Here is a 25,745-nt window from a genome sequence, read left to right on the forward strand (position 1 = left end):
TTGTTTGAATCAGTGAAAAAGAGATGCAAAAACATTTCATTTTTTTTAGCAAACCAGAATCTTAGATGAAAGACTGAATGAAGCGATGATGGAAGAATGCATGTTATTCAGACATTTCAGAATTCCATGTTTTATTTTAATGAACTTATAAAACATAACATAACACATGCTGTGCTTTTGTTTCAAGTATCAAACATAAAATGAATGTTTGGAATCTGTACAAGGACCTCTTTAACATTATGTACAGTACAACAAAAGGTCTTAATGAGAGCTGGCCGGCAGAATATCTGAAATGAAAGTTGACAACCTTAACTTTACATACGGTGTGTTGGCAAGATAGAATGATGCCATATAAATAAAAGGATATTCAGTTTTCTAAATGAATAGCACATTTTAAGACATTGTTTTTTTGTCAAATACAAGAAGCAAAAACAATAAACTGAATACACAGATGAGGAATTATAAAAAACAGTCATATTGTTTAAATGCACAGCTGTACATGATCAAGTAATCTGGGTCTTTTCTTCCAGAGACCATTGTTATGGTCTGTATTAACGTGGAACAGATATGAAAAAGAACATCAAAAAAGCCAGTGTACAATATTTACATTTCTCAGGTAAAAGGTATTCAAGGCTTGAAACATAATGGATTATTGTAAAAATGCTGCCACATTTAATGAAAAAAAGGGATTTGCCAGTGTTTGAGTTATTAGTTTATACCATTTAATACTAATTTTTTGAGATACAGCCTTTTTAAAATGCTTCTCAGTCGATTGAAACAACTGTACATAGTCAAAGTGCTTGTGTAAGAATAGCAAATATAGCTTCATTAACTTACAGCTGACAACAAAAACAACTTAGTTATAAATTAATCTGTACAGACATAACTTAACACAACAGAAATGTAAAAAGAGCAGTGGGTTCCTCCTCTTTCTCAAACTCTTCACAGCTTTCACCCCTCTTCCACGTCTGTAAAAATGTCACTGAGGAAGTACTGAGAAACATTGGTGGGCTCTTCCTCTATAGAGCTGCTTTCCAGATATTCACTACGCTGAAAAAATGAACCCTGAAAGACAGAAGATAATCAAACCCATGAGGATGAGTCAATAAATCCATTGAATCAAGAGGGCTCCCTATCCACCTCTGTCATCCTTACCTCAGCTGGACACAGGGAAGTGCTGGGACTTTGGTCAGATAGTCGGCTGTGATCAGAAGCATGTTCAACCAGGATTGGACCAGGTTGTGGGGTGGCATGACGTGGTGTTGAGGCTACAGCTGATTTTTTTCCTTTTGCGCGTGGAGTTTTCACCTGAGGGCCCTTAGAAGCTGCTCTGCCAGGGTTAGAATCCTTTGCTTTTCTGGAAGATATTGGGGAAGAAAAATGCATTCAAGTACATTTGATATATACCAAACTAGAAAAGTATCCAGGTCTTTTTCTCAAAACCGTTTTTTTCTTACCTATTCCGAGGACTCCGTGTAGGTTTTGTTCCTGTGTCCTCAGGGTCCACTCCACCTGTCAGAGTCTCCTTTTCAACGTCTACATGATCAGCACTTCCTTTCTGTGGCTCAGTGTCATGAGAAGCTTCTGGATGCACAGAAGGCCCAGGGAGCTCTAAGTGCTCGGGAGCGTCTGATTGGACGGGGATTGACTCAGCTTGCTTGGCAGCGGCAGTCTTGCTGGTTTGTTTCCTCTTTGAAGTTTTGGGCTTCACCTGTGGTTTGGCCGTTTCTAAGAGAATGGGGTCCAAAATGAAATAAGATGTGCCCAATATGCTGATGCACGTTGTGAGTAAGTATTGAAAGTACCTCTTCTTCTAGTGCCTGTTTGTCTTTCCTTAGGAGGAACTGCAGTCTCATCTTTATTCTCTCCAGTCTCTTGTACTGCAGAAGGATGAACTGTAGTTCTCTCTGTTCACACAAATAATACACATTTACTATCAACAAATAAATGTGTCGTTAGTTTAAATAAATAACTGAATAATGCAATCACTTTACCATGTGGGTCCACTTGATTCCCCTCAGTTGAACCCTGGTGTGGGAGAGAAAAAATTAAAAGTGAGACACATACACACATTTCATCACGTTGTGGCTACAAGTGGCTCCTTGCAACTTTACTTACATCAGCTGGGTCTTTTACATTTATGAGGCCTGTCTCACCACTGACCTTCACAGGGACAGTGACATTAGGTGGAGGCTGGTCTTCTGCTGTTGGCAAACTCTCTGCTGGAACACTGATGAGGAGGGGAGGACTGTTGTAGAATCACACATCAAACCGAATCATATCTACGTCTGCATGAGAGAAATGACCATCTGATAAAACAGCAGGCACTAACCTCTGCCGCTCTATTGGAGCATCTGTTACAGGAAGATAAGGGAGGGGCCCAGGCACACTGCCCACCACCTCCCCAGATGAGCTGACTGGGATCTCGGTCAGAGAGAGGATGAAGAACGGTTCGTCTGGATCAGAAGGATTCTGAGGCGACATCACTGAGAGGGAGGGAAGTGTTAGCCACTGCCATGAGGCTGTAAATAATAAACAGGACAATATCAACCCACGTACCGTCTGGAAATACTGTGAGGCCTGGAGGACTTTGGGTCCCTCCTGCACATGATGTTGATGCATCCTGGAAATGTGAAATCAGAGACAAACAATCAAGCATTAATTCTTCACTCAGAGGTACTTGACCAAGATTATATTACAACCTCATTGAAAGGTATGATTTTGTGTAATAATTTTGTTTGTTGTTGTACAGCGATTGATTGACTACAGCTGGACTATTTAACCATTCACTTTTAGGTATTTACTATATAGCTACTACTAGTCAAGCGTCCTTAAATGCAACATGAAGTGGTTACAGCTGATTAAATAATGTAGTTTTTAAAAAATGGTTTTACTATAATAAAAAGTTTGTTTTTTTCAAATTATTTGAGCTATTCTGCAATCTTTTTACACATCATTTACCAACTGGAGAAGTACCACCTGAGGTACAAGTAATAGGGCCCAGACATAGCCCCCCAGAGACGCAGGAGACACTGTTAAAGCTGTTCAATATCGTGTTGCAGTCAGGAGGTTCTCCTCACATCTGGTGCAAAGGGCTCATTTCCCCCATTCATAAGAGTGGAGACAAATCAGACCCTAATAATTACCGTGGCATGTGTCAGCAGTTGTCTGGGCAAATTATTCTGTAGTATTATAAATAAAAGAATACAAGATTTCCTTATTCCACACTCCATCTTGAGTAAAAGTCAACTTGCCTTCCTTCCACCGACCATGTAAATACCGTCACACTTTAAATAACAAACATGTACACCAAACAAAAACAGGCAAGATATTCACTTGTTTCATTGATTTCAAGAAAGCTTTTGACTCTATTTGGCATAAAGGGCTCTATTATATACTTCTAAATTGTGGTATAGGGGGCAAAATGTATGATCTGGCTAAATCAATGTATTTAGAAAAAAAGTGCGCTGTTAAAATTAGAGACAAACAAACTGAATTCTTCACCCAGAGAAGAGGTGTTCGTCAGGGTTGCAATTTAAGTCCATTTTTATTTAATGTATATATAAATTGACTTGCTGTTAATTTGCATCAGTGTGCTGCTGCACACAGCTCTGGTGACTGAGTGTGCACTCAGTCACCAGAGCTATACCCGCTGGGACAAACATCCAACAGAATCTCGACATGCAGAATTCTGCAGATACATTTTATGTGTCCAGAGAAAAACCCCAACAAATGCAAGCAGAGCAGAATGAAGCAGATACCCACTAATAATTAACACTCAGAAGAGAGCACTAACCTCCTTTAACCACCTTAAATTCAGCCCACGAGACACCTTCCACTGCAAAGCCCTCCAAAGCCAAGATCTAAACCCAGAAAAGAGTCCCCTATGTCAGTTGGTGCTGACGCTAACGGCCCCCCCTCAGACCCACTCTGAGCAGTCTCACAATATCACCGCTCTCCCAACACCAACCATAGTAAATCCATTATACCACAATGTAAGGAAAACTATTTCCAACATTGGGAAAAAGAAACAAAAGCCAGAGTAGATTAGAATGTTACCTGGCTGTAAAAAGGGATGCTGAACTGGCAGAATATCTCTCTGCTGTCAGAGATAGGAAGCAGAGACAGATCCTAAAGTACAGGCTCAGTGAGCACAAACTGGCAACCCAAACAGGTAGAAACAAAAGATCCTGGCAACCAAAAAAAACAGAATATGTGCTCACTCTACGACAGGTGAGACTGACACAGAGATGCACTTCCTCCTAAAGTGTGAAACATTTCAGGAAATAAGGAACAGTTCCTTTAACAAGTTGAACTCTGTGATCCTAGAATCCAAAGAGTTAACGACCTCTCAAAATTAAAGATACTCCTAGGAGAAGGAGACAAGGCACATCTTGCTGGACTTGTATTACTGTATATATATAAATAATTAATATGTAAAGATTTGAAATGTTTATTAACGTTATGTACTGATTTTGTATTTTGATGCTTTGGCAACATTGTTTCCTTTCATTTCCATGCCAATAAAGCCCCTCTGAATTGAATTGAATATAAATGGTACACATTGTAAAAAAAAAAAATGTTACAAGCACGGTCATCTATCAATAAGGAATTTCAACGCAAAAAGATATTGCAATCATAGTTCTCAGGATACAACTTTTCATGCATATTTGTATTATTATCTCACCTGAGTAGAAATGTCAGGTACTTGTGTCACACAACCAGTAGACAATCCAGAGGTCTCAGCATCGTTTGGAGAGGGAATTCTGTTACTACTTTGATCAATGGCGCCCTCTACTGGTTTCTGGATGTCAGGTAGGAGTTCAGCCACAAGTTTGGGGCGAACTGCATCATCCAAACCTTCTGAGCGAACATCTGATGAAAAGAATAGTGTTGAACAAACAAACTGCAGGTTGATAGATTGCAGTACTTTGAAAAGCTGCTCAGCATTCTTTAAGTTAAGAACAATCTGAGAGGTCATACCTGCTTCTGCTTCTGTATTCTGGACGTGTCTGGGTTGTGGAGGTCGTCTGCTGTGTCCCAGGGTGGGTTTGGGTTTAATAAGTCGGGCTTTACGAGTCGGGGGAGCTTTCCTTGAGGGAGAGTCTGTTGGCTCTGGCTGTTTATCATCAGTGCTGTAATTGGAAAACAACTTCTGTTACAAGACAAACTAATTATTCCTTAATATTTAGTGTAGAGTGTAAATGCAACATGACAACAGTATGAACATCTTTTATGTGTTTTTAAGGAAATATTCTGGGAAAATATGATTCATTTCTTACCTTTTGAAACGTGTTTCATTGGTTTCAGAAGAGTGTTGGACTGCAGCTTGACTTGGTGCCTCAGAGTCATTTCCTGTAGGTGGCTCCTGAGTGCTTTCTTTTGGATGTGGTGTGGAGTGTGTATTAGTAGAGAGTATCAAGTCAATTTGGGACTCTGTTGAAGCATCTCCTGAAGACTGGACATCAGAAACTGTTGTTGGATATTCTGTTGGTCTTATAATCCTCTCTGTGGCTTTGAAGGCCATGTCCTGTTGGCACTCACTTCTTGAACCAGGTCCTGCCTCTACCTTATCATTATTTGATGTTGTGTCCCCTGTGGATTCCTCCTCTACTGTGAGTTTTTCACTACTCTTATTTTCAAGAGCTGAGTGTGTGGACACAGACTGATGTTCTCCAACCAAGGATGTTGCTATGACAAAGCCCTCAGAGGATGTACGCTTATCAGAAGGCTGTTGTTCTGTGGTTAAAGACATTTCCATATGACACTGCGCTGCTGGTTTACTGATATCATTTGACTGCAGTTTTGAGCGTGTAGTTCTAGGAGTTGATCCTACATTGGGTTTGGGTTTGACCTTGGGAAAGCGTTGCCTTCTTTGAGCCCCACTTTGTTCAGAGCCCTTTAATCTTGACTCTAGTTCACATCCAACATCTTTGTTTTGCTCAGTTGAAGATAATTGTTCCATGGCTGTATGAGTGGAGTCTGATTGCAATAATTGTACTGATACTGACGCAGTGCTATGGCTTGGTTGTTCAGAAGGGGTGGTGCTGCAAGATGGCTCTGCCTCTGCCTCTGCTTCTGCTTTTTCATGGATTTTGGTAGCTGGAGTTGATTCAGAGTCTCTCTCTATGGTGTCTTTTGAGGTTTCAGTTTTAGAATGTACAGTCCTTGATGTCTGTGCTAGGTTGAGATTGGGTTTTACTTTCTGGAATCGACTTTTCCTTGTCTGAGGTGTAGATCTGACTTCACTCTTTTCTTTCTCATTGATAGCTAACTTTTCAACAGCTATCACACATGAAGCACGATGGTCATTGCTCTCTTGGACAGAGTCTGTGTTTGACCCTTTTCCAATCTGCAGTTCTGTGTCTGCTGTGTCAGATGTCACTGGATTATTACAACTACTCTCAGCTGTCCAAACATGAGACATGTTTACTTCATCTGTTGACTCAGATGTTGGTCTTGTGTTTTTGGTGTCCAGTTCCATTATTGTTTCAATCTGAGCTTCAGAGAGATTCTGGTTTTCTGAGGCACTCTGCTGTGATGTTTTTGTGCCTGATATACCAGACAGTTCTTCTTTCGGAGTGAGAGTAGAGGACAACTCCAATGATGGTATCAAATCTGAAGAAGGACCAGGACTGTGACATGGTTTTTCAGCAGGAGAGGTGGTGCAAGTTGGCTCTGCTTCGACCTCTGCTTTTGTTTTTTCATGGATTTTGGTAGTTGGAGTTGAGTCTGGGTCTTTCTCCACTGTGTCTTTTGTAGTTTGAGCTTTAGAACGTACAGTCCTTGATGTCTGTGCTAGGTTGAGATTGGGTTTGATTTTCTGGAATCGATTTTTCCTTGCCTGAGTTGTAGATTTGACTCCACTCTTTTCTGTCTCACTGACAGGTAACTGTTCAACAGTTATCACACATGGCGCAGGATGGCCGTCGATCTCTTGGATAGAGTCTGTGTTTGACCCTTGTCCAATCTGCAGTTCAGCAACCACTGCATCAGATGTCAATGGATTATTACAACTACTTTCAGTTGTCCAAACATGAGACAGTTGTACTTCATCTGTTGACTCAGATATTGGCCTTGTGTCTCTAGTGTCCGGTTCCCTTCTGGTTTCAAACTGAGCTTCAGTGAGGTTCTGGTTTTCTGAGGCACTCTGCTGTGATGTGGTTGCACCTGATATACCTGACTGTTCCTCTGTGGGATTAAGAGTAGAGGCCAACTCCAAGGATGATGTTAAATCTGAAGGAGTAACATGACTTTGACTTGGTTTTTCAGTAGAGGCGGTGCAAGGTGGCTGAGCATCAATCTCTGCAACACTGGGTTTTGGAGTTGCAATGGAGTCTTTCCCTACGGCTTCTTTTGTGGTTTGAGCTTTAGAACGTGCAGTCCTTGATGTCTGTTGGAGGTTAACATTGGGTTTGACTTTCTGAAATCGACTCTTCTTGGCCTGGCGTGTGGATGCGACTGCACTATCTTCGAGAGTGAGAGTATTATTAGAGCTACTTTCAGTTGTACAAACATTAGTGATCAGTACTTCATCTGAGGACTGACATGTTGGCGTTGTGTCTCTGGTGGCCTGTTCCATCCTGGGTTCAAACTGTGTTTCACTGATTTTCAGTTTTTCTGAAGCACTCTGTTGTGATGTTGTTGCACCTGATGCTTCTTGACCAACAACACTAACCTCTGTCTTTTTCTCCTCAGTTGTAGACAGTTCTTCAGTGGGTGTTACAGTAGAGGCAAGATCCAATGATGGGATCAAATCTGAAGAAGGAACATGACTTGGACTGAATTTTTCAGGATACGTGGTGACAGTTGGCTCAGCACCAACCTCTGCTATTGTTTTTTCAGTGACATTGGGTTTGGGAGTGGACTTTGAGTCTTTCTCTAGGGTTTCTTTTGTGGTTTGAGCTTTAGAACGTACTGCCCTTGATGTCTGAGGGAGGTTGAGAATAGGTTTGAATTTCTGGAATCGCCTCTTCCCACTCTGGTGAGTAGATGCTAAGTCAGTCCCTTCTTTCTCAATGACAGGTAAGTCTTCTAAAGGTGTAACATATGAAGTAGGATGGCTGTCGCTCTCCTGGACAGAGCCTGTGTTTGACCCTTCCAAAATATGCAATTCTGTGGCTGTTGCAACAGATATCATTGGATTATTACAACTCATCTCAGATGTCCCAACATGAGACATCCTTACTTCATCTGTTGACCCAGATGTTGACCTTGTGTCCAGTTCCCTTCTGATTTCAAACTGGGATTCAGAGATGTTCTGGTTTTCTGCGCCATGCCGTTGTGATGTTGTTGCACCTGAGAATTCTTCTGTGACAGTAGGAGTAGAGGCTAGATGTACTGATGGTATCATATCCAAAGCAGGACCAGGACAAAGGGCTTGAGAAAGGTCAGGAGCATCCGATGGGCTTTCTACAACTGCCCTTACTGTTGATGTCTCCGGTTGTAATTTCGACTGAGCAGTCCTTGAAGCGTGGCCTAGGTTAGGTTTTGGTTTCACCTTGGATAATCGTGCTCTCCTGGTCGGTGGACAATCTGTCTTTGAGGTCAATTGAGAGGTAGGATCCATATCAGAACCTGTCCTCTGATCAGTGGATTCAAGAATGACGATGTCATTATTGTCTATGTTTTTTAGCTCCACTGTGGTAACTCCGTCTGACGTTTCTGTGACTTCATTAACACAAGTAGCAGACATAACAGGAATGGCACTGTTTTCCTCTTCTGCTTCAATCTTTGATGCAACCTCTTCTTCTAGCTGTTCGTCTGATGTTGTCCCTGTAATCAAACATTGCGGCACATTTTACATTTTTGTGATGTATTCCTAAAGGAATGCAATCTATTCCAATATAAAGATCCTTATGTCTGCTTTGTCTCTTACCTGTTAAGTTATCTTGTATTGCTATTTGATTCTGTGCTGACTGTGAGAGGTGAGCCAGGTTGCCGATGGTCAACAGGGTTTGAGCAGCCTCATTGTAGCTCACATCCTCAGATACTTAAACAAAACAGAGTAACAACACATATGAGATTTTGACAACTTGATATATAATATCACTGGGAACTCAGAATACCTCTTCAACCTACCTTCTGCATGGTCCGAAGAAAGGAAGTCAATAACGTCCTGCAAGGGAAGCAAAAGAGTAGTAAATCACTTCAAAAGCTTTCCATATAAACCAAGACTAGTTGTGAAAGGATGTGATGTATATGAAAAACATGTATTATAGTAGCACCAGTTACACTTCTTTGTCATTCTCTGTCTACATAATCTCTATCTGTCTTTTTGTGTCCCTGATTACATCTGCACAAAAAGGTTGTCTAAGGGGATCCAGCTCATGCAACATGAGAAACTTGAATGTCTTGATTGTTAATTGAGAATGTACCAAAAACTAACTTGAACTGGACATTATGCACAACATGAGTGTTTGATCCAAGCATCAAAGATGTATTGTATGTTTGTAACATGCATACAATTAAACACTTATTTGAAGTATAATAAGGTTGCATTTAATCAATGTTGACCCTTAATTAATCACATGATATGGATCGATTAAATCACATGATTTAAGATTAGATGTTAGAATTATAAGTGCATCTTGGGATAATGGTTTAATTTCACTGGTATTACATTTTAGTGATAGGACACTTACAACGAGCAGGTCCAGCTGATGTTCGCAGGGTTCAGCTGTGCCTGTTTCTTTTTGTGCCCGCTCGCAAGAGTCATCAGGGCACAGTGCATTTTGGGATATGCCCAACACATCAGGCATAGTGGCCAAGATATCAAGCTATGTTTGGGAATGGGGGGGGGGGGGGGGGGGGGAGTCAGAGTGGAGGGGTTTGAATTATGGAATGAAAAACCATGCATAAAGGAAAACACAAAGATGCTTGTTATGCATGAAACAAAATTAATGGATGGTGTGCATCTTCACACGATCGTAAACAGTGTGTCATACCTCCTCCATTGTCTCTTCCACTTCTGAAATGACAGGTTGTGGTGAGCGAAGGCTGGCAGGCACAAACACGGGGGCATAGCTGTCCCTACTTGGGCTGCATGCAGCGTGCTGTTCCTCCTCCAAATCTTCTTCTTCTCGCTGAGTTTCCCCCTCTTCATCACTGGATTCTGACTGAGAAGCCCTGAGGGTAACTAATTTAGGCTTTTTGGACTTTTGGGAGGATTGCTGCTTTGATGGTCTTCCCCTCTTGGCTGTGGATTTGGGTTTAGGCCTGGCAGCAGAAGCAGTGGACGCTTCTGGTGAGGCAGGAGTGGTTTCGGATGCAGAGGAGGGTGCCTCCTCTTTGGCAGAGTATTTCAAGTGCTGGGTGGGTTTAGGCACTCTTCCATACCTATAAAACGCAATTACACACTGATGAGTTGCTTATGTTTTATTATATCCAAGTATTTTCTTTGGAAATACTGTAGTGTTGTTGTTAGAAAAAACACAGCAAAAATATTGTACCTGGTGGGTTTTGGAGGTTGATCGGTGGTTTCATCCTCTTCAGAAGGATCATCATTGGCTGACTTAATGTTATTGTCTTGCCTTGAGGGTGATGCATCTTTATTTACCTAAAAGGTTAGCATAACTTTTAGTACGCCAGTATGAACAATGAAGAATTATCTGATCAGTCTCAGATGATTAGTGAAAGACCTGCTCTGTGGATGCTCCATCAATCACACTCTCCTCTCCTTCATCTGATGCATCATCTTTGGTCTTGGTGGAGGGAGGTGGGTGCTTTTTACCCCTCTTCCGGCTCAATGGCAGCAGTGGTTTTGGTGCTCTGCCTCGTGAAAGTTTGGCTGGCTTGATTGTGCCATCCTTGGTCTTTTCAGACCTGAATATTAGGACCAAACAGGGATTTTAAAGCCAACTAAAGATGCAAAATACTTCAATTTAAACAACATTTTCAAAGGATTATTACATGTCTGAATTTGGACAGTCCTCAGGAAGTGCTGCCTCTTTGTCGCCAGGTATAAAGGCCTCATCTGAGCATATGAAAGAAAAAGGAACGCCAAGGAAACATTTCGATTTCTGTGCCAATACAACTATATAAAGCCACAAGTTTCATCAATACCATTTTTATAAAATAATGACATGTACCTTGTTCATTGCTCTTTTCGTCCATTTTGATTTTCTTGTCCTTTGGTTCCTCAGTCGGGGGATTCTTTCTTTTGAGCTTTTTCTTAGGCTTCACAGCAGCGGTTCCGGCCTCGTTACAGAGGTCCTCATTCTCCTTCTCTCCCTCTTTCTCCAAATCAGGATTTTCATTCTGCTCTTCTTCTTCTTCTTCTTCATCTCCCTCCTCCACAACACTCAGCTTCTTCCCAGCTTTTTTTCGGCCTGTAGAGGAAATAAATGAATGTTAAATTGAGACAAACTCAGGGCTAAAAGTTAAATATGAACCCAAGATGATATTTCATGAAAAACGAATGAAAGAATTAGAATATAGCCCCAAATTGGGAAAAAGAAAACAAGTATACTCACCCTTTCCTCTTTTCTTGCGCTCCTTTGGAGGTTTCTTGTCAGCCATTGCCTTCAGTTTCTTCCTGTTTTTCTGAACTTCCAGAATCTTTTCTAACAGTTTAGAAAAGTACTCAATGTCCAGTTTGCGCCTTTCTCCTGCAAAAAGTTTCAAAAATAAATTCCGGTATTGCACATTGAGAACAATAATCATTCAATATTATATTAGTAATGTCGTACTGAATACGTACTGAAAGCTTTGTCAATCCTCCAGGAATTCTCTCGCTCTTCTTTTTTAAATTTGTTCTGAAAGTTTAAAATCAATGCAATAAACATTTCATCAAAGAGTATACGCAGTGCTTTGCTTCTACACATTATGTTTTATAAACATATGCATTGCTGTAATTATCACTCACCTTTATCTCTGATCGTGCTCTCAGAGGAAACAGTTGGCAAATCATTGAAAAGTCTGTTCCCACCATGCTTATTGCCAGGAAGAACATGTCTGTCTCTGTGGAAAAACAGCAAACCATGACATTAAGGCATTGGAATAAATGTGTGCTGTTAATATTGCCGTTCCTGCATCTTTTATCCATATCGTCCTACCTTCGCTTGACCAGGGTTTGCAGTAGGTCCCTTTCCTGAAGCTTGAGTAAGTTGTAGTGGAGCCGCGCTCAAAGATGGGGTCTCGATCATTAGCTGGATTTGGCCCTTTGGCTCGCTGGACTTCCACCGTCAAGCTGAGACACAAGTTGAGAGGTTACGATTAAGACCACAACAGACTGCTGTATCTTCCTTATCCATGGATGCATTTGTTGACATTGTTGGACAGTTCCTATCACAGTAATACAAATGTTGAGTGGTACAACATTTCATTTACAATAACTGAGAGAAAGAACTGTCCTGTAGAAGTCCACCGACCTCTCTTCATCAATGATCAGTGTGCCGTCCTCTGCTACTTTGACCTGAGGAACCATCACAGCATCATCCTCCTCCTCCTCCTCCTCCTCCTCGTCCTCCTCCTCATTCGCCGCTGCTTCTGCCTCCGCCTCGGCCTCCGCCTCGGCCTCCGCTTCCTTCTTATTAAGGTTTGGCATTTTTGGTACGAATTCGGGTTCCTTCGCTTTCTCTGGGACGCTACAGGGATAACATAGCAAACATCATGCACAAGGAAAATGTATAGAATGCAAACTAATGTCTAAAAACGTCCAAATGTCTTCTATGGCTGGTGATAAATATATTGAATAAAATCTAGTGCATTATGCAGACTTTTCCATCATTCAGAATGAAACATTTTCCTACTCAAAAGTAGAAAATGACTCGCATGAAGTATATTAAACTAACTATATACTATTTGGGATGAGTATTTAACCTCTATGCTAATTCCATTGTCACATTTTACTTTTTTTAAGGGGTACAGTTTTGGGTTTCTAATAAAAAGTCAAACACACTGTTACATTTAAATGCTCTTGCAGTTATTAAACTTTTTTTGAATATTTGAGTTATAAATATACGAGATAGAAGATGGACCGTTATTAATCCCCTGAAGGGGAAATTTCCGTTTCCCACTCAGTTTTTTACACGCACATGCGCAAACAGTTGTAACTTCACACAGTTACAGTATACACATGCATCAAGAGGATCCAGAGCGCAGAGGCAGCCAGTCTTGCCAGCGTCAGTTGGAGGTTTGGTGCCTTGCTCAAATGCACCTCGGCAGTGGCCCAGAAGGTGATCTGGCTCCTCTCCACTATGCGTCTTTCTTGTTCTGACCGGGACCTGAACCGACGACCCTTCAGTCCAAAGTCCAAGTCCCTACAGACCACTGCCACCCCAAATATATGTTTAATTTCTACTTTTGTAAAAACCATGAGCTATTTAAATGATGTTCAAGAAAACAGGCCAGAAGAAGCATGTTTTTGTAATTGTATGGATAAAAATAAGGACATTAAGAATGAAGGTAACACTGTATGTAGGTGTGTAGAGAGGTGGGAGAAGTACTCAGATATTGTACTAAAGTAAAAGTAGAAGTACCAGAGTGTAGGAATACTCTGTCACAGTAAAAGTCCATCATTCAAAATGTTCCTCCAGTAAAAGTAGAAGTACTCTCATCAAAATGTACTTAAAGTAGCGACAGTAAAAGTAGTCATTGTTTGATTGGTCCATTTCAGAATAATATCTCTGATATGTTTTATAATGATTGATCATTAAAGTGTTCTCAGAGCTGGTAAAGGTGCAGCTAGTTTGAATGGCTTTGTATACTGCAGGGTAGCTGCTGGATTTACTCCAGGTGAACTAAAGTCTGATTTAAGGGCTGATTATATTTACCATCATTAATCCAGATCTGAAAAGGAACTAAAGGGACTAAATAAATGTAGTGGAGTAAAAGTACACCATTTACCTCTGAACTGTAGTGGAGTAGAAGTACAAGGTGGCACAAAATTAAATTAATTAAAATACTCAAGTAAAGTACAAGTTTCTCAAAATTCTACTTAAATACAGTACTTGAGTAAATGTACTTAGTTACTTTACACTTCTGGGTGTTTATGTATGATCACATTATCAATACAAAATATATTTCATAAAGATGATGGGTCGGACTTACGTTTCTCCTCCTGGAGAAGGTGGGACCACAGTCTCATCCTCTACCACTGACTCTTCCAAACTAGACCTGAACAAAAATGCAAATAATAGTCACAAGGGAAAAGGAACCAGAAAAAAGCCTTCATGTGGAGAAAGACACAGGATAACCGATAGAGAGGATGAATGGGTTGAGTAAAGCAGAGGACACACTTACGTCATGGGGTTAGACTGTGGTAGGTAACGGATAAGGTCCCTCATGGTCATTTTGGCAGGATCTAAATCAAATTCCTTTACATGTTTCTTAGGTCGCTTGGTTTTCTGCAACATCAGATAATACACAAAATCAACATACATATCGAACCGATCAATAGTGATTAGTATGGACGTAAACTAAGAAAATGAAGAGGATGAGGAGGATGAAGAGAATTATACTTACTGAAGAATTTGAGTTTACCTTTTCTTTGTGCATCTCCTCTCTCAGCAGGTCTCTGAGTTTTTGGGCCTTTGCAAGCCTCTGTAAGTCTGACGGGTCATTCAGGAGTCGGCTCAGGGAGAACGCTGGTGTTGACAGTGAAAGCCTACTCTTAGATGACACTAGAGTCCTGGCTTTCTCTGATATTGCAATAGCTTCTTTGTCTGGTAGAGAGGGGCGCACTTTATCCGGGAGACTGAAAGAAGCTTCTTTTCCTTGACTGGCTGAAATGTTTTCTAATTCTTTGCCATTTTTTTCTGGAGAGTCCTCAGCTGTAGGTACGACTGAAGGCTCTGAAAGGATGGCGGTGGGTTTAGGTTCAATTTTTGGCTGCTTGCTCTCTTCTGAAGGTCTCCTTCGCCTTGGGGACTGGAGTCTCTGAGGGGCTGAAACAGGGGCTTCAACAGGAGTTTCAGAGGCTGCTTTGACATGGGATTTTGTTGTCCGAGTACCAATGGAGGGGCGGCCTGGGGCCACTTTAGGCTTGATGGAAAACCGCTTCCTTCTCTGGAGGGCTGCTGAGGAGCTGGTACTTTCCACATGTTGATCATTACCATCCCTAAAAAGAAGCAAGAATAGTTATTATTTGTAATACATGAAAAAAGCATTCGTCGAACAATTTAACTTGTGTCACTCACCCTGGGACTGTAGGGGTTTCTGGGGGGGTCACAACAGACTTGTTATCTGTCGCAGTAGCAGTGGAGCTTTCACCGGCGTCCTTAGGGGTCTCACTGGTCTCCTGACTTGCTGAAGGGGATTCCTGAGATGTTGCTGCTGTTTTCCCTGTAGCTCCAACATTGGGCCGGACACTAAATCTTGACCGACGGAACATGTTGACCTGAAAACACACAGCTGCATTAGTACTCTAACAAAGAAAACTGGAAACGAGCTCAACGTGAAAAATTACTTACATATTCATATTTGAAAGGCATTACAAATGCATTGGTTAAGTTCCACAACAGACTTTTAAAGTGCAAAACCCTCAATACTAAAAGGCAAATTGAAAAGCTAAAGTATTACCTTTAAACACAAAATGTGAATAAGAAGTGGAAAACATGTAGCCTAATCATATGTTCAGTCCTTTGAAGACCCCTAATATCTTATCAGCATAAGTAGAACTAAATAATGTTTGCAAACATTTCTAAATATGTTAACCTATTTACTTTACCACTGCTTGTTTTAATACCAGCTTTAACTTTTCTGCAAGATTAAATGCAACTTTCATGGGATTTACAGAATAAAAAACACGTTGTAGTGACTACAGAATTACTGTCCTAATTATCATTTTGCCTTGTATGTGTAAGATGTACTGTACTTAATTCTGGCGGGCCATTTGTATTATCTTATCGTATTATGAATAGAGACTCTTGTTTGATGAGGATTAGCTTGTATTAATTTAAGCATGACTATATAGTGCGACAAAGTAGTTGCCTTACGTTAGAACTTAATGCAGCAGCAATAGCGAGAATACGTCCAGCTTCTGCAAGCCTCAGCTATTCTATCAGCGGACAGGACTACTGACGTTGACAGTTGAGAAGCCATCTGGTTGTAAAGATAATCACAACGATATACCGCCAGAAATTCTAGTACGCTAACACACCTAAAGCTGAGTCAACACATAAAAGAAAAGTCAATATTGCGAAAACAAGGCGAAAAGTGCACAAAGCTGGGCTGAAACTCGCTTGACAACATTTTAGGTAAGCGACTTGGACCGTTAAAGTCTTCATATTTTAAACCTAAGGCAATTACATTTATAATGTAATTACGCCAACATAATGAATTGACCTTGAAATAACTTACCTGTTCAACAATATATCCTTGGCTGGGAGAAATAGGCTTAGATGTATCGAAGAAGGCTGGCAAGTAGCGGAACCCATGCACACACTAATCCGCCATGTTTTTCATGACGCGATATTTTCCTGAGAGAAGGGGCTTGTGGGAAATGTAGTCAACTCGCTGTAAAACGATTGGCTGAGGCAAGAGAGTAAGGTTTTTTGCAAGGGTTTTCTTAAAGACTGTGAGCAGTATTGTGAAAATATTGTCTGTAATATTATACTCAGTATGTTATAAGTATTTTTAAATGTTTTTAAAGCAAAAGCAACAATGTAGCAATCCAAAAAGAATACTTAAAATAACGTAAATATTTTGGTTGGGAAGTGCAGAAGAATTAACAATAACATGTGACTAAATGTCAAACTAGGAGGTTGCTAAATCCGATAAGTAAGCGTTTTTTTGGTGTTGGTCATTTTACGTGAAACATATTCTTATTTCATATTTCAGGCTACCACTGGAAAGATTAATTGACAATGTTTTGCAAGCTGATTGTTTTGTATGTACATTTTTCTTATAGTTGAAGTGTTTCCATTTTATGCTTACTTAATTTACTCGTGTTATTTTCTGTCAGAAAGATACTTTGTAGATAAAATATGTTCATAAAAAAACATACATTCCCTCTATTTAAGTACATTTACTTTAGCACAATTAAGACTGCATAGCTTTTAAGAGAGCATTTCCCAATAGTTTTACTATTTTTATTTAAGATATTAATTTTCTTGTTTTAATTTATATAACCCATAAGGTGGCTATTAAGCTTGTTTTTGTATATATATTTAATCATATGGAACTTAAGTAATCATAGACATATCCTATCGAAACAAGTATCATATATCTGTGTCGTTTGAACCGTAACTGGATTCCAACATTACTTCACCATCTCAGTCTGAAAAAGGAAATGAACAACTAATGATTGAATTATTTTATTTCTTTAATACAGACAGCATCAGCAGTGAACCTCTTTGGACGTGTTTTTTCTCACAACACATTTCTATCTTCAGCAGATCAGGACATAACATTTCTGTTTTTAGATCAGTGGTCTTTACAAATAAGGGGAGCTACTGATTGGATAATAAAAACAACAGAGGTCCAGGTGTAAAGGAAGGGTGGGCTCGGGACAAGAGTTAGAAAAGTTCATCGTTTGGATTGTCTTGCGCACGTTGTAGCAGCTAGTCCCAAAGATGTTATTTGATGTGAAGATCTCCATTACATTTCAACTGTAAGGGCAGAGAGAAGAACAAACTGTGAAAACACTATTTATACCCTTGAGATGAAACGCATATAGTAATAAACAAACATAAATGCACACTTACTTATAGACAAAGTTATGGTCAAGCAAAGGGATTTCCAAAAGGATCCCCAAAATCTGCTGTTGATCCAGAGTTCACCGCAGCAGGCTGCTGCAAGAAAAGACCTCACATTACAATTCATTAATGTGAATCTGGAATGGTGTATATTTAGGTGTGTGTTTAAATCTCTGTACCATGGCTACTGGCGGCCCTCCAAACAGATTCGAATCGGGGGCCCCAAATGCTTGATCAAACATGTCATGGTTGGGTCCCTTGGCGGGGGCTGAATTGTTTGCAATTGGAGCAGAGGAGAAGGCGGCATCCAGGAGGCCGGGATTAAAACTCGGAGCTGCAGCTGGTTTAGGAACATCTATAAACAGAGACATTACGAGAACACTTTTAGTGACACATCTCACACATACAGTCAACCTGCAACATTTAGCTGATTTACCATTCACTACGGCTGACATTTGATTGATATCAAAGTCATCGTGATCTGCATTATCCTGCGGCAGGCCCACTTTATTGTTAAAATACTGATCGAATGCCCCGGCTTCGTTGCTGCCTGGGGCGGGAGCGGAGTTGGACACTAGGTCTCCTTTCCTCGCTGGGATGGCAGGCGGTTTGGCGATCTGGAAGTCCTTGAACATGTCCTTTCCACTCTTCTTCTCTCTATCTCCAAGGGGGTCCAGAGATGTGAAGGCACTGTTCTCTACCTTTGGAGGGGCCTCCTTAACAGGTGGCCTAGGAGGGGGGCGTGCAGGACCTTGCTGGTCACCCATTCCAGGGAACTGGCCAGGCTGGAAAGGATTGGTCATGGCGGGCTGACCCCAACCTGGAGCACCCATTGGCGAAGCCGGTGGAGGCTGGCCCCAGCTGAGGTGAGGCGGGGATAAGGGCGGGGCGCTAAACTGAGGTGGCATCTGCTGGCCCCAGGCTGTGGGTGGAATGGGAAGGCCACCGAAGGCAGACGGCTGGGGATAGTTGGGCCTCTGGCCTGGAGCTCCTGGCATTTGGAACATGGATGGTACAGCAGCAGGGGGCCCCCAGATGCCTGCAGCAGGAATGCCTGTAGTAGCTGGAGGACCTAACTGAAGATTCCCTGGATATAAAGAGAAAGGGATATGAAAGTTTAAAAGGGAAGGGAGTATAAAGCCAAATAAAGTATGTAATATCTGAATAAAACAGTGTTTTCCTCTTGTGTATTACCCAGAGCAGCTATGGAGGAGGGATAGGAGTAGGCAGGGGATGCTTCAGATTGTGCAGGAGCAGCAAATAGCTCTGCTCCGAACAGATCACCTGCCGTGGACTATTCAAGAAAATGATAAAACAGTATTATATTTTTTATCATTTTAAAGTTTCATTGACACAATTTCAAACATGAGAACTCATGATAAACAATATAGTAGAATTGTTTAAAGCAAGTATGTAGTCGAAAGTACTACATTATTACCTGAATATTGATATGTACACATGCTTTGTCACTTACCACTGCGTTTATCACTGATGCATGAATGTTAGAAAATTGATTTAGAGCAGAAATTACCAACGGTAAAGTGGATTGTTCAGCAGCACAGTCAAAGTGTCATTTATGCAAGCCAGTTAGAGAAGAGTGTGACCACCAGTGCATGCACGAAGACAGAGTGGATCCAACCAACAAGACTATTGCAATACCAAATGATAGTCCTTGCAACTCATCCAAACAAAAGCATCCTCTATCATATCCTGTCAGATACCAGTGCATAACCCAAGAAAGGGAGATGTTAGCGACCTGTGCATTAAACCTATTCAAGGCATCACACATGCAAATCTAGCATGATTCATCTAGCTATGGAATTTCACCTTTGCACTCCTTCGACCTCGTCCAGCCTTAGAGCTCTGTGGAGGCGGACTTATGACAACTGAATCCTTGCTATGAGCCACTGGGGGTTGTGGGGGAGGAGTAATGTCATGAGAGACAGGGGAAGTGTTTAATGAGGAGTCAAAAAAAGGGTTTTTGGTTGAGAGAACTGTTCCAGATTCATCCCCGTCCATCATGGTGATCGTGTTGCTCGGAGGTATTTTGCCCCCTAGTGGCCACTGTCCGTTACTGAGAGCGAGGATCATGGTTTTACTGGATAACCCATTTATCTGCTGACTGAGGTGTTCGGGGTCTCCATTCAAACCACCGTTAATAATTGTCGTACAAGTGTTGCTAGCAGTGCTGTTTAGGTGATAAGTGGGGGGGAGGGAGATCTTTGAGTTATGGGGTTCTGACCAAGGGGGTGATTTAGAAAGTGGGTCATCTCTGAAAGGGTCACTGTCTGGGGTTGGAAAGTAGCCAAATGTTGAGGAAAAGGGATTCTCTGTCTGGGGAGATGCCCCACAGTCAGGGGCACAGGAAGTTACAAAGGAAGTTCCCTTTATGCAATTCTGATTGCTGTCAACTTCAGCAGAAAAGTCCAGCAAGAGAATATCATTAGAGTCCTGGTTAACATGAGAGGGACAGAAAAAAAAGAGAATTATGAATCAGTTCTGCAGAAGGAGAGAAACACATGTGTTAACAAAATGAAAAATGAATCACATGGTGTGAAAAGACAATTTAAAGCTGCTACCTGTAGAATATTTACCTCAAAATTATATTAAATGCCATGGTAAAGCAAAGTCTAACTTGAAAAATTAACTAAATGCTAACTTGCCTTTGACATCAGCAAGGTTTATATGCTGAAGTCAGCACTAACTTGATTACCTGAAACTGGGCTTGTGAATTTTCCCCGAAATATTACACTTAGGAGACTCCAGGTGTCACCAGAGACACAAAAATGACTCATAAATAGATTCTACTTGTAGCAGCTTTAGAGGTTTGATGAACAACAATGAGATTGGTACAAGAAGTTAAACTCAATTCTTAAAAGATCATCATGAACTGCCAAATCTGAAACTAATGATGATTAAAGAAAAGTGTGGCCTTTTTAGAATTGAGTTTACACACATGGAATGATCTGGAAAGCGCTGAGGTTATTGAGTGGAGCCATATTTTGTTTCCTAAATAGGATTTTAGAAACATATTTTTTACAAAGCAGCATGTAGCAAGCTGTATCCGTACCCGGTTTAAAAGAAATCTCACCATAAAAAGAAACTATTGAATAAAAGTCTTAGACCGTCTGTATTAAGGTGCCTGAAAAGTATACACTGAAAGTAGAATAGTGGAAATGCCCAACTGCACTTAATATGCTAAGTATAATTCCACTATGTTGCCCAGCTAAAGGGAACATTTTATGGCACCACACTTACATTTGGAGCCTGGATGTCTGGAGGGGTCGACATGTCTCCGAAAAGGTCAAGCTGCTCTACTGGCTGGATGTCAAAAAGAAAAAGGAAATATACAGTATTTATCCAGCTACTATAAATCAGAGCTATGTTATTTAATGTTTAATACTTTTAAAAAAACGGATAAGACATACTTACTTGAGCAGTTTTTACTCCACCACCTACACCTGGCAAGGCATCACTTCCATTCTAAAAGGATAGAAAAGCTAAAGGTTAAGGCAGGAGTGAGAGGAGACATTTGGAGAAAACAAGCGCTTCCAAATGCTTACCTCAACTACTTCGCTGCCATTTTCCCCCTGTAAACAAGAGGTGGACTGTTAATGGTTACACTTATTGTCGTATTTCACTGCGTCGCTGTCATTTCACATCATTTCAATGGAATGTCTGAAGATGTGATTCATTGAAAGAACACAGAGAGGCAGTGTTGACATTCAGGAGGTTTTCACAGTGTACTGTATACCCTGTCAACCTTCCCAGATGGCCACATTAAAATGGTTTTCCCTCAGAAAGAACATGCTCGCACAGTCCAACTTTTGAAAGAAAAAAAAAATGTTTTTTTCCAGTTTTAAGAGCAACTGCCTCTGTTACCTTCTGTGAGGCCTCTGCCTCTTTCTTCCTCAGGTTGAAGATGACCTGGAAGAGATCCTTCAGGTCAATGACCAGGGGCTCTGCCTGTAAGGTGACAAACACATACTTGCAATTTGTAGTTTTTTTTTTTATCATTGCAGAGTGTTGTTTTGAGTTTATTTGCAAATGTTACCTGTTGTGCAGTCTTTATGGCGAAAAACTGATGCTGCCCTTCTGCTCCACACACATAACCAAACGCTCTGTTATCTGTTACATCTCTGGCGATGAAGGAGATCCTATTCACCATGTGCTCATGTTCAATCACCTTGAAGACAAAGGCTTCATTAGCAACAACATCTAATAAACTGTGTGATGTAACTTTAAAAAGGAAGGAAATGGCAGACTTACTCCCGATTTCTCATCGATAATCTTGATGCCTGACATGGAAATGTTGACCCAGATCCTCTGTTTGTGTTTACCTTGAGACCGTGCAGCCACTGCCATACCCTGTTGTCCAAGAAATATACACACTGTTCAGATGTTCTATCTTTTGCAAGTAAACAACCATTGTCTGTGCAAGTTAGTGTCCACGTTACCAACAGCAGTATGAAAACATTTGAATCACCAGCTTTAAAACACCATCCACTTAATACCTAAATGTGATAAATAGCAGGGCTCAGTCCTTACCTTGAGTTTCATCATGGAGTCCTGGCTCATCTTGTCTCCTCGGGCCTCTGGGACATCATCAACGCCAATCAACTTAGCCTTATACCTCACCCCATCCCCTTGAAACCTGCCCAGCAGGTACTCATCCGTCTTCTCTGGGGCTGCAAAAAAACAAAACAAGGAAAGTTTGAGTTCTACAACATCAGACAAAAATGTAACAGGCAAATGGATGTCTTTATCTCAGCACAATAATCTCAAAGTGTGTTTTGACCTTTCTTCTTCTCTTTCTTGAACGGGACTTTGGATGTGGCTGTTGAAGGGGAGGTGGGAGGAGTGTTGGGTGTAGTTGAGGATACGATGCTTGGATCGGCAGGAACCGGTGCGGTCTCCACCTCAGCAGACATGGTGTGGAGTGAGCCTCACTGGACAAGAGGACAGTCTGGAGTAAAGCTGGCAGCAGCTCCTTATTCAGGGGCAGCGAGGTCAACCGAACAGATGAGTCCTAGCACCCACACATGCTTTTCTTGTTATCTGTCTGGAGGAGAAAAAAGAGAAGTGCATGTGGGGATAAAGAAGAAAAAAAAGGAGAAGGAGATAAAAGGTCAGTACGTACTGAAAACAAAATACTATAAAGGGGGCATTAAATGATTGAAAATACTTTGTTACTGCTCAAATTGTTTGTAGGTAGCTGCTGAAAAGATGTTTGGCACATCATAAACAATCAAATATGTTAACAATCCACAGTAAACATTTACAACCACAGAGACACCCTTCAAGGAGAGAGGCAAAGCAGACACATGACCTATAAAACATCATAGGATGAGGACACAGAAAACACACTTTAACCCTGCTTTACACATGCTGTGTCAGTTGTTCAGCCCCGTAAAAACAGCGTATTATCCTGGAGATAAAAAAGATACGGCTCACCTCTCTACAAATATTGTTTTCCTGCTATCCATCTGTACATTTGTTTAGGGAAGCTTTTTAAGGACAATTAACTAGGACAAAGAATGCCGCATTTTGTAATACTGTCACATGTGTGGTGCATCAACAATAACATCATTTATTTATCTGCCAACACACTGAAGAGGCTAAACCAACATCATAGGACTGTAGCGGACACCACAGCAGCTGAGATTCACCTACATCCCCTCAACTACGTTGTGTGTGACAGATTTAGTTTAATCACTAATAACTTGAATCAAACAACCCCAGCTGAGCACTAATAATCACATGCATTCGGCCAAAGATTCTGCACAACAAGAAGAATATAAGCAATGAAACTATGGCTCTGCGTGGGACATACATACCCTTAGGACCAGTACTGGAGACTCCACTGCCCACACTGGGAGTAAAGAGGCTGTGAGCACCATAGGACGGGCCAAAGGTTGTAAGCGGGCAAAGGTTGAGCAATCACCTGAGGTTAATCTTGCGCGAACAGAGCAAAATATCTCGTGATGCCTAGCTAAGCAACTATAAACAATATTGCAGCCTTTGGAATGACAGCTTTTCAAAGTAATCTATAAAACCTACAATTATAGATAATGTGGAATCAGGGACAAATGAATCCCAAAGGACAACAAGCCAAAATGCACCTGTGAGTTCAGTTTTCATATTGTGAGAATATTCAAAAACACAGTCCAATCCAATCCGGAGGCACTGTTTGTGATGAAATCGATCAGGCTGGTAAATGTGTTTGATTCATAAAGGAAATGAAAGCCAGACAGGATAAGATAACACATCTATCAAGTCATTAAGTTGTAACTGTTGCCTCTCTATCAATCACATCTGACCATATCAGAGTCTGAGAGTACACAGATCTTATTCTGTAAGTGAAATCTGATTTAACACAGTGTGTGAAGACAGGCATCCAACTTCGTTTTACTTATTTAAAGAATAATCTTGATAGCTGTTTAAATGGCAGTTTTATCATAAGCGCTACTGTGCTGTGCAGCTGTAAAACAATAAACGTAATTTCATCCACCAGTACCATATCTGAATTCAAGGTAACAGACCTAGTAAATAAGCCCTTTTCTGTCCAGTTTGTCATGGTGACATTCCTACAACTGCACAGATCGTTGCTGCCGTGTGGGGAAGGGTAGAAAAACTAAATACATACTCCTAAACACTTGTTGATGCTCAGTTTACGAAAGTCTGATACATGCTTGTCTGGTGGTGTCAGAGTCCCACTAGCTGGAGGAAAGGCTAATAAAAAAGGTGAAATGTCAGCAATTCATTACAGAAGTTAAATGATTACATTTTAACAACTTACTCAAAAAAGGTAGCCAGTACTACCAGATGAAGGATGAGGGGGAAAAAAGCTTTTTACAGAATGAATCCATGGCTGTCACGGAACAAATAACATTTAGCCACATAATTTACACAAGTGAAAATTAACATTTGTCAGCAGAATAACTGCAGTGCAAGGGCAGAAATGTCACAATCCTTGGCCGTCAGGAAACGTAAACTACTGCACATCTGGAGGAAATCAGGGAATGACTCAGTCTGCAAGTGAATGAGATGGTGAAATACCACAGGCCCACTGTGGACACAAAGGCCATGCAGACACTTTCAGACTAAGTTGTTTTGCACTTAAACTAGGATATAGATTGGCCTATATGTATGTGTACAGAAGATGCACCTTATAAAGTGTTGAACATCATGTATTCCTACTGTCTCAAGTTTTAAAAAAGGAAATGTTTGTGAACAGGCTGCTGCTACAAGAGTGTTCTGGAGAACTTGGAGAAAAGTGATTTTAAATGGTTTGTTATCCCAGCAGTTGGGACAGGAAATGAAACGAGTACAGATGAAAACATGGAATTAAGTTTTACCTCCCGCAGAGATGTGTAGGAAAGTACAGTACATGGAAAAGCAATTTATGTGATATCTGTTTGAGACTGCAGAGCAACTCGCAAAAACCTGCAACCAGTTATAAGTGTGGCTTTAAAAGGTGATATCAAATCGAAACATTTCAGCAGCTACTTTAAAATGACTACCTGCTGTTCTTTGCTGGATTCCTTAATTAATGCATGAATGGAAAATGTTACCAACACAGAGACCTACCTGTTTGAAAGCGCGCAATGAGATGTTACAATCCTGCAGTCGGAACACTTGAGTTTTGTTCCCGTGATGCCTCCGCAGCTCCGGCACCAAAATGAGTAAAAGCCAAACACAGCTTTCGGAAAAGAGTCAGATGTTTTCCGCTAAATGCCGTGGACAGAAAGGAGAGACTGCTGCAAACTCCCAGTTTAACCCTTCACTGGCTGACAGACCTAACTCACTGCACAGTTCAACAGGCAGGGGGGGGCGGGCTCTGCACGTTTAGGAGGATTTCACCATCGGTCATATAGCCTACAGTCAGTTACTGGGTACTGAACCATGTGTGTGTCCTGAGAAAATAGATCTGATTTATTTTGCTTTTATGGTAAAACACACTTTTAAACAATGCTGGTGTGCTTGCGTCCCTATTTCCAAGTCGAGTGCCTGCCGCTTTAAAAACATTAGGTTCCATCAAGACAGTCTTTCTTTGAAAAAATATAGATGTTGAAAAGATTTGAAGCAAAACATTTTTATTATGAT

The 25,745-nt window shown here is 41.0% G+C and overlaps 2 protein-coding genes across 5 annotated transcripts; both read right to left on the reverse strand.

Moving 5' to 3' along the window:
* Window positions 1-114: 114 nt before the first annotated feature.
* Window positions 115-16,403, reverse strand: zgc:162472 (uncharacterized protein LOC553495 homolog). Its single transcript, XM_063890403.1, has 29 exons — window positions 16,303-16,403; window positions 15,141-15,340; window positions 14,485-15,061; window positions 14,245-14,348; window positions 14,053-14,118; window positions 12,372-12,587; window positions 12,057-12,190; window positions 11,867-11,961; window positions 11,702-11,756; window positions 11,475-11,609; window positions 11,091-11,330; window positions 10,912-10,975; window positions 10,641-10,824; window positions 10,452-10,558; window positions 9,948-10,338; window positions 9,645-9,779; window positions 9,082-9,118; window positions 8,879-8,992; window positions 5,283-8,775; window positions 4,984-5,135; window positions 4,688-4,875; window positions 2,560-2,623; window positions 2,333-2,486; window positions 2,119-2,248; window positions 1,995-2,028; window positions 1,806-1,907; window positions 1,458-1,728; window positions 1,156-1,357; window positions 115-1,065 (listed from the first exon to the last, which is right to left on the reverse strand). Exons 2-29 carry the CDS (start codon window positions 15,332-15,334, stop codon window positions 952-954), a joined length of 7,752 nt encoding a protein of 2,583 aa, XP_063746473.1. The 5' UTR covers window positions 15,335-15,340; window positions 16,303-16,403; the 3' UTR covers window positions 115-951.
* An 839-nt stretch (window positions 16,404-17,242) lies between these two features.
* dab2 (DAB adaptor protein 2) lies at window positions 17,243-25,461 on the reverse strand. 4 transcript variants are annotated; one of them, XM_063890407.1, is made up of 15 exons: window positions 25,230-25,461; window positions 22,438-22,701; window positions 22,188-22,327; window positions 21,909-22,007; window positions 21,694-21,825; window positions 21,522-21,605; window positions 21,203-21,229; window positions 21,072-21,122; window positions 20,898-20,960; window positions 19,467-20,090; window positions 18,834-18,933; window positions 18,076-18,726; window positions 17,819-17,994; window positions 17,649-17,732; window positions 17,243-17,552 (listed from the first exon to the last, which is right to left on the reverse strand). In XM_063890407.1, the coding sequence occupies exons 2-14, from the start codon at window positions 22,568-22,570 to the stop codon at window positions 17,667-17,669; spliced, it is 2,346 nt and encodes a 781-aa protein (XP_063746477.1). In that variant the 5' UTR covers window positions 22,571-22,701; window positions 25,230-25,461; the 3' UTR covers window positions 17,243-17,552; window positions 17,649-17,666. The 4 variants fall into 4 exon arrangements, with proteins under 4 accessions (XP_063746477.1, XP_063746475.1, XP_063746476.1 ...); XM_063890405.1 differs by having other exon boundaries at window positions 17,649-17,735; XM_063890406.1 differs by lacking the exon at window positions 25,230-25,461 and adding an exon at window positions 23,477-23,543 and having other exon boundaries at window positions 17,649-17,735.
* Between the last annotated feature and the right edge of the window lie 284 nt (window positions 25,462-25,745).

This window comes from Eleginops maclovinus, chromosome 8, assembly GCF_036324505.1.
Source record: "Eleginops maclovinus isolate JMC-PN-2008 ecotype Puerto Natales chromosome 8, JC_Emac_rtc_rv5, whole genome shotgun sequence".
In the NCBI taxonomy this organism is placed as follows: Eukaryota; Metazoa; Chordata; class Actinopteri; order Perciformes; family Eleginopidae; genus Eleginops; species Eleginops maclovinus.

Coding starts and splice junctions, on each gene's coding strand:
- zgc:162472 (XM_063890403.1), bottom strand. CDS start 15,334: ATGTTCCGTCGGTCAAGATTTAGTGTCCGGCCCAATGTTGGAGCTACA. Junction 9,780..9,947: donor TGGAAGAGACAATGGAGGAG/GTATGACACACT, acceptor TCCCAAACATAG/CTTGATATCTTGGCCACTAT. Junction 2,029..2,118: donor ATGTAAAAGACCCAGCTGAT/GTAAGTAAAGTT, acceptor CTCCCACACCAG/GGTTCAACTGAGGGGAATCA.
- dab2 (XM_063890405.1), bottom strand. CDS start 22,570: ATGTCTGCTGAGGTGGAGACCGCACCGGTTCCTGCCGATCCAAGCATC. Junction 22,328..22,437: donor CAAGAAAGAGAAGAAGAAAG/GTCAAAACACAC, acceptor GTTTTTTTGCAG/CCCCAGAGAAGACGGATGAG. Junction 21,606..21,693: donor CCATAAAGACTGCACAACAG/GTAACATTTGCA, acceptor GTCACCTTACAG/GCAGAGCCCCTGGTCATTGA.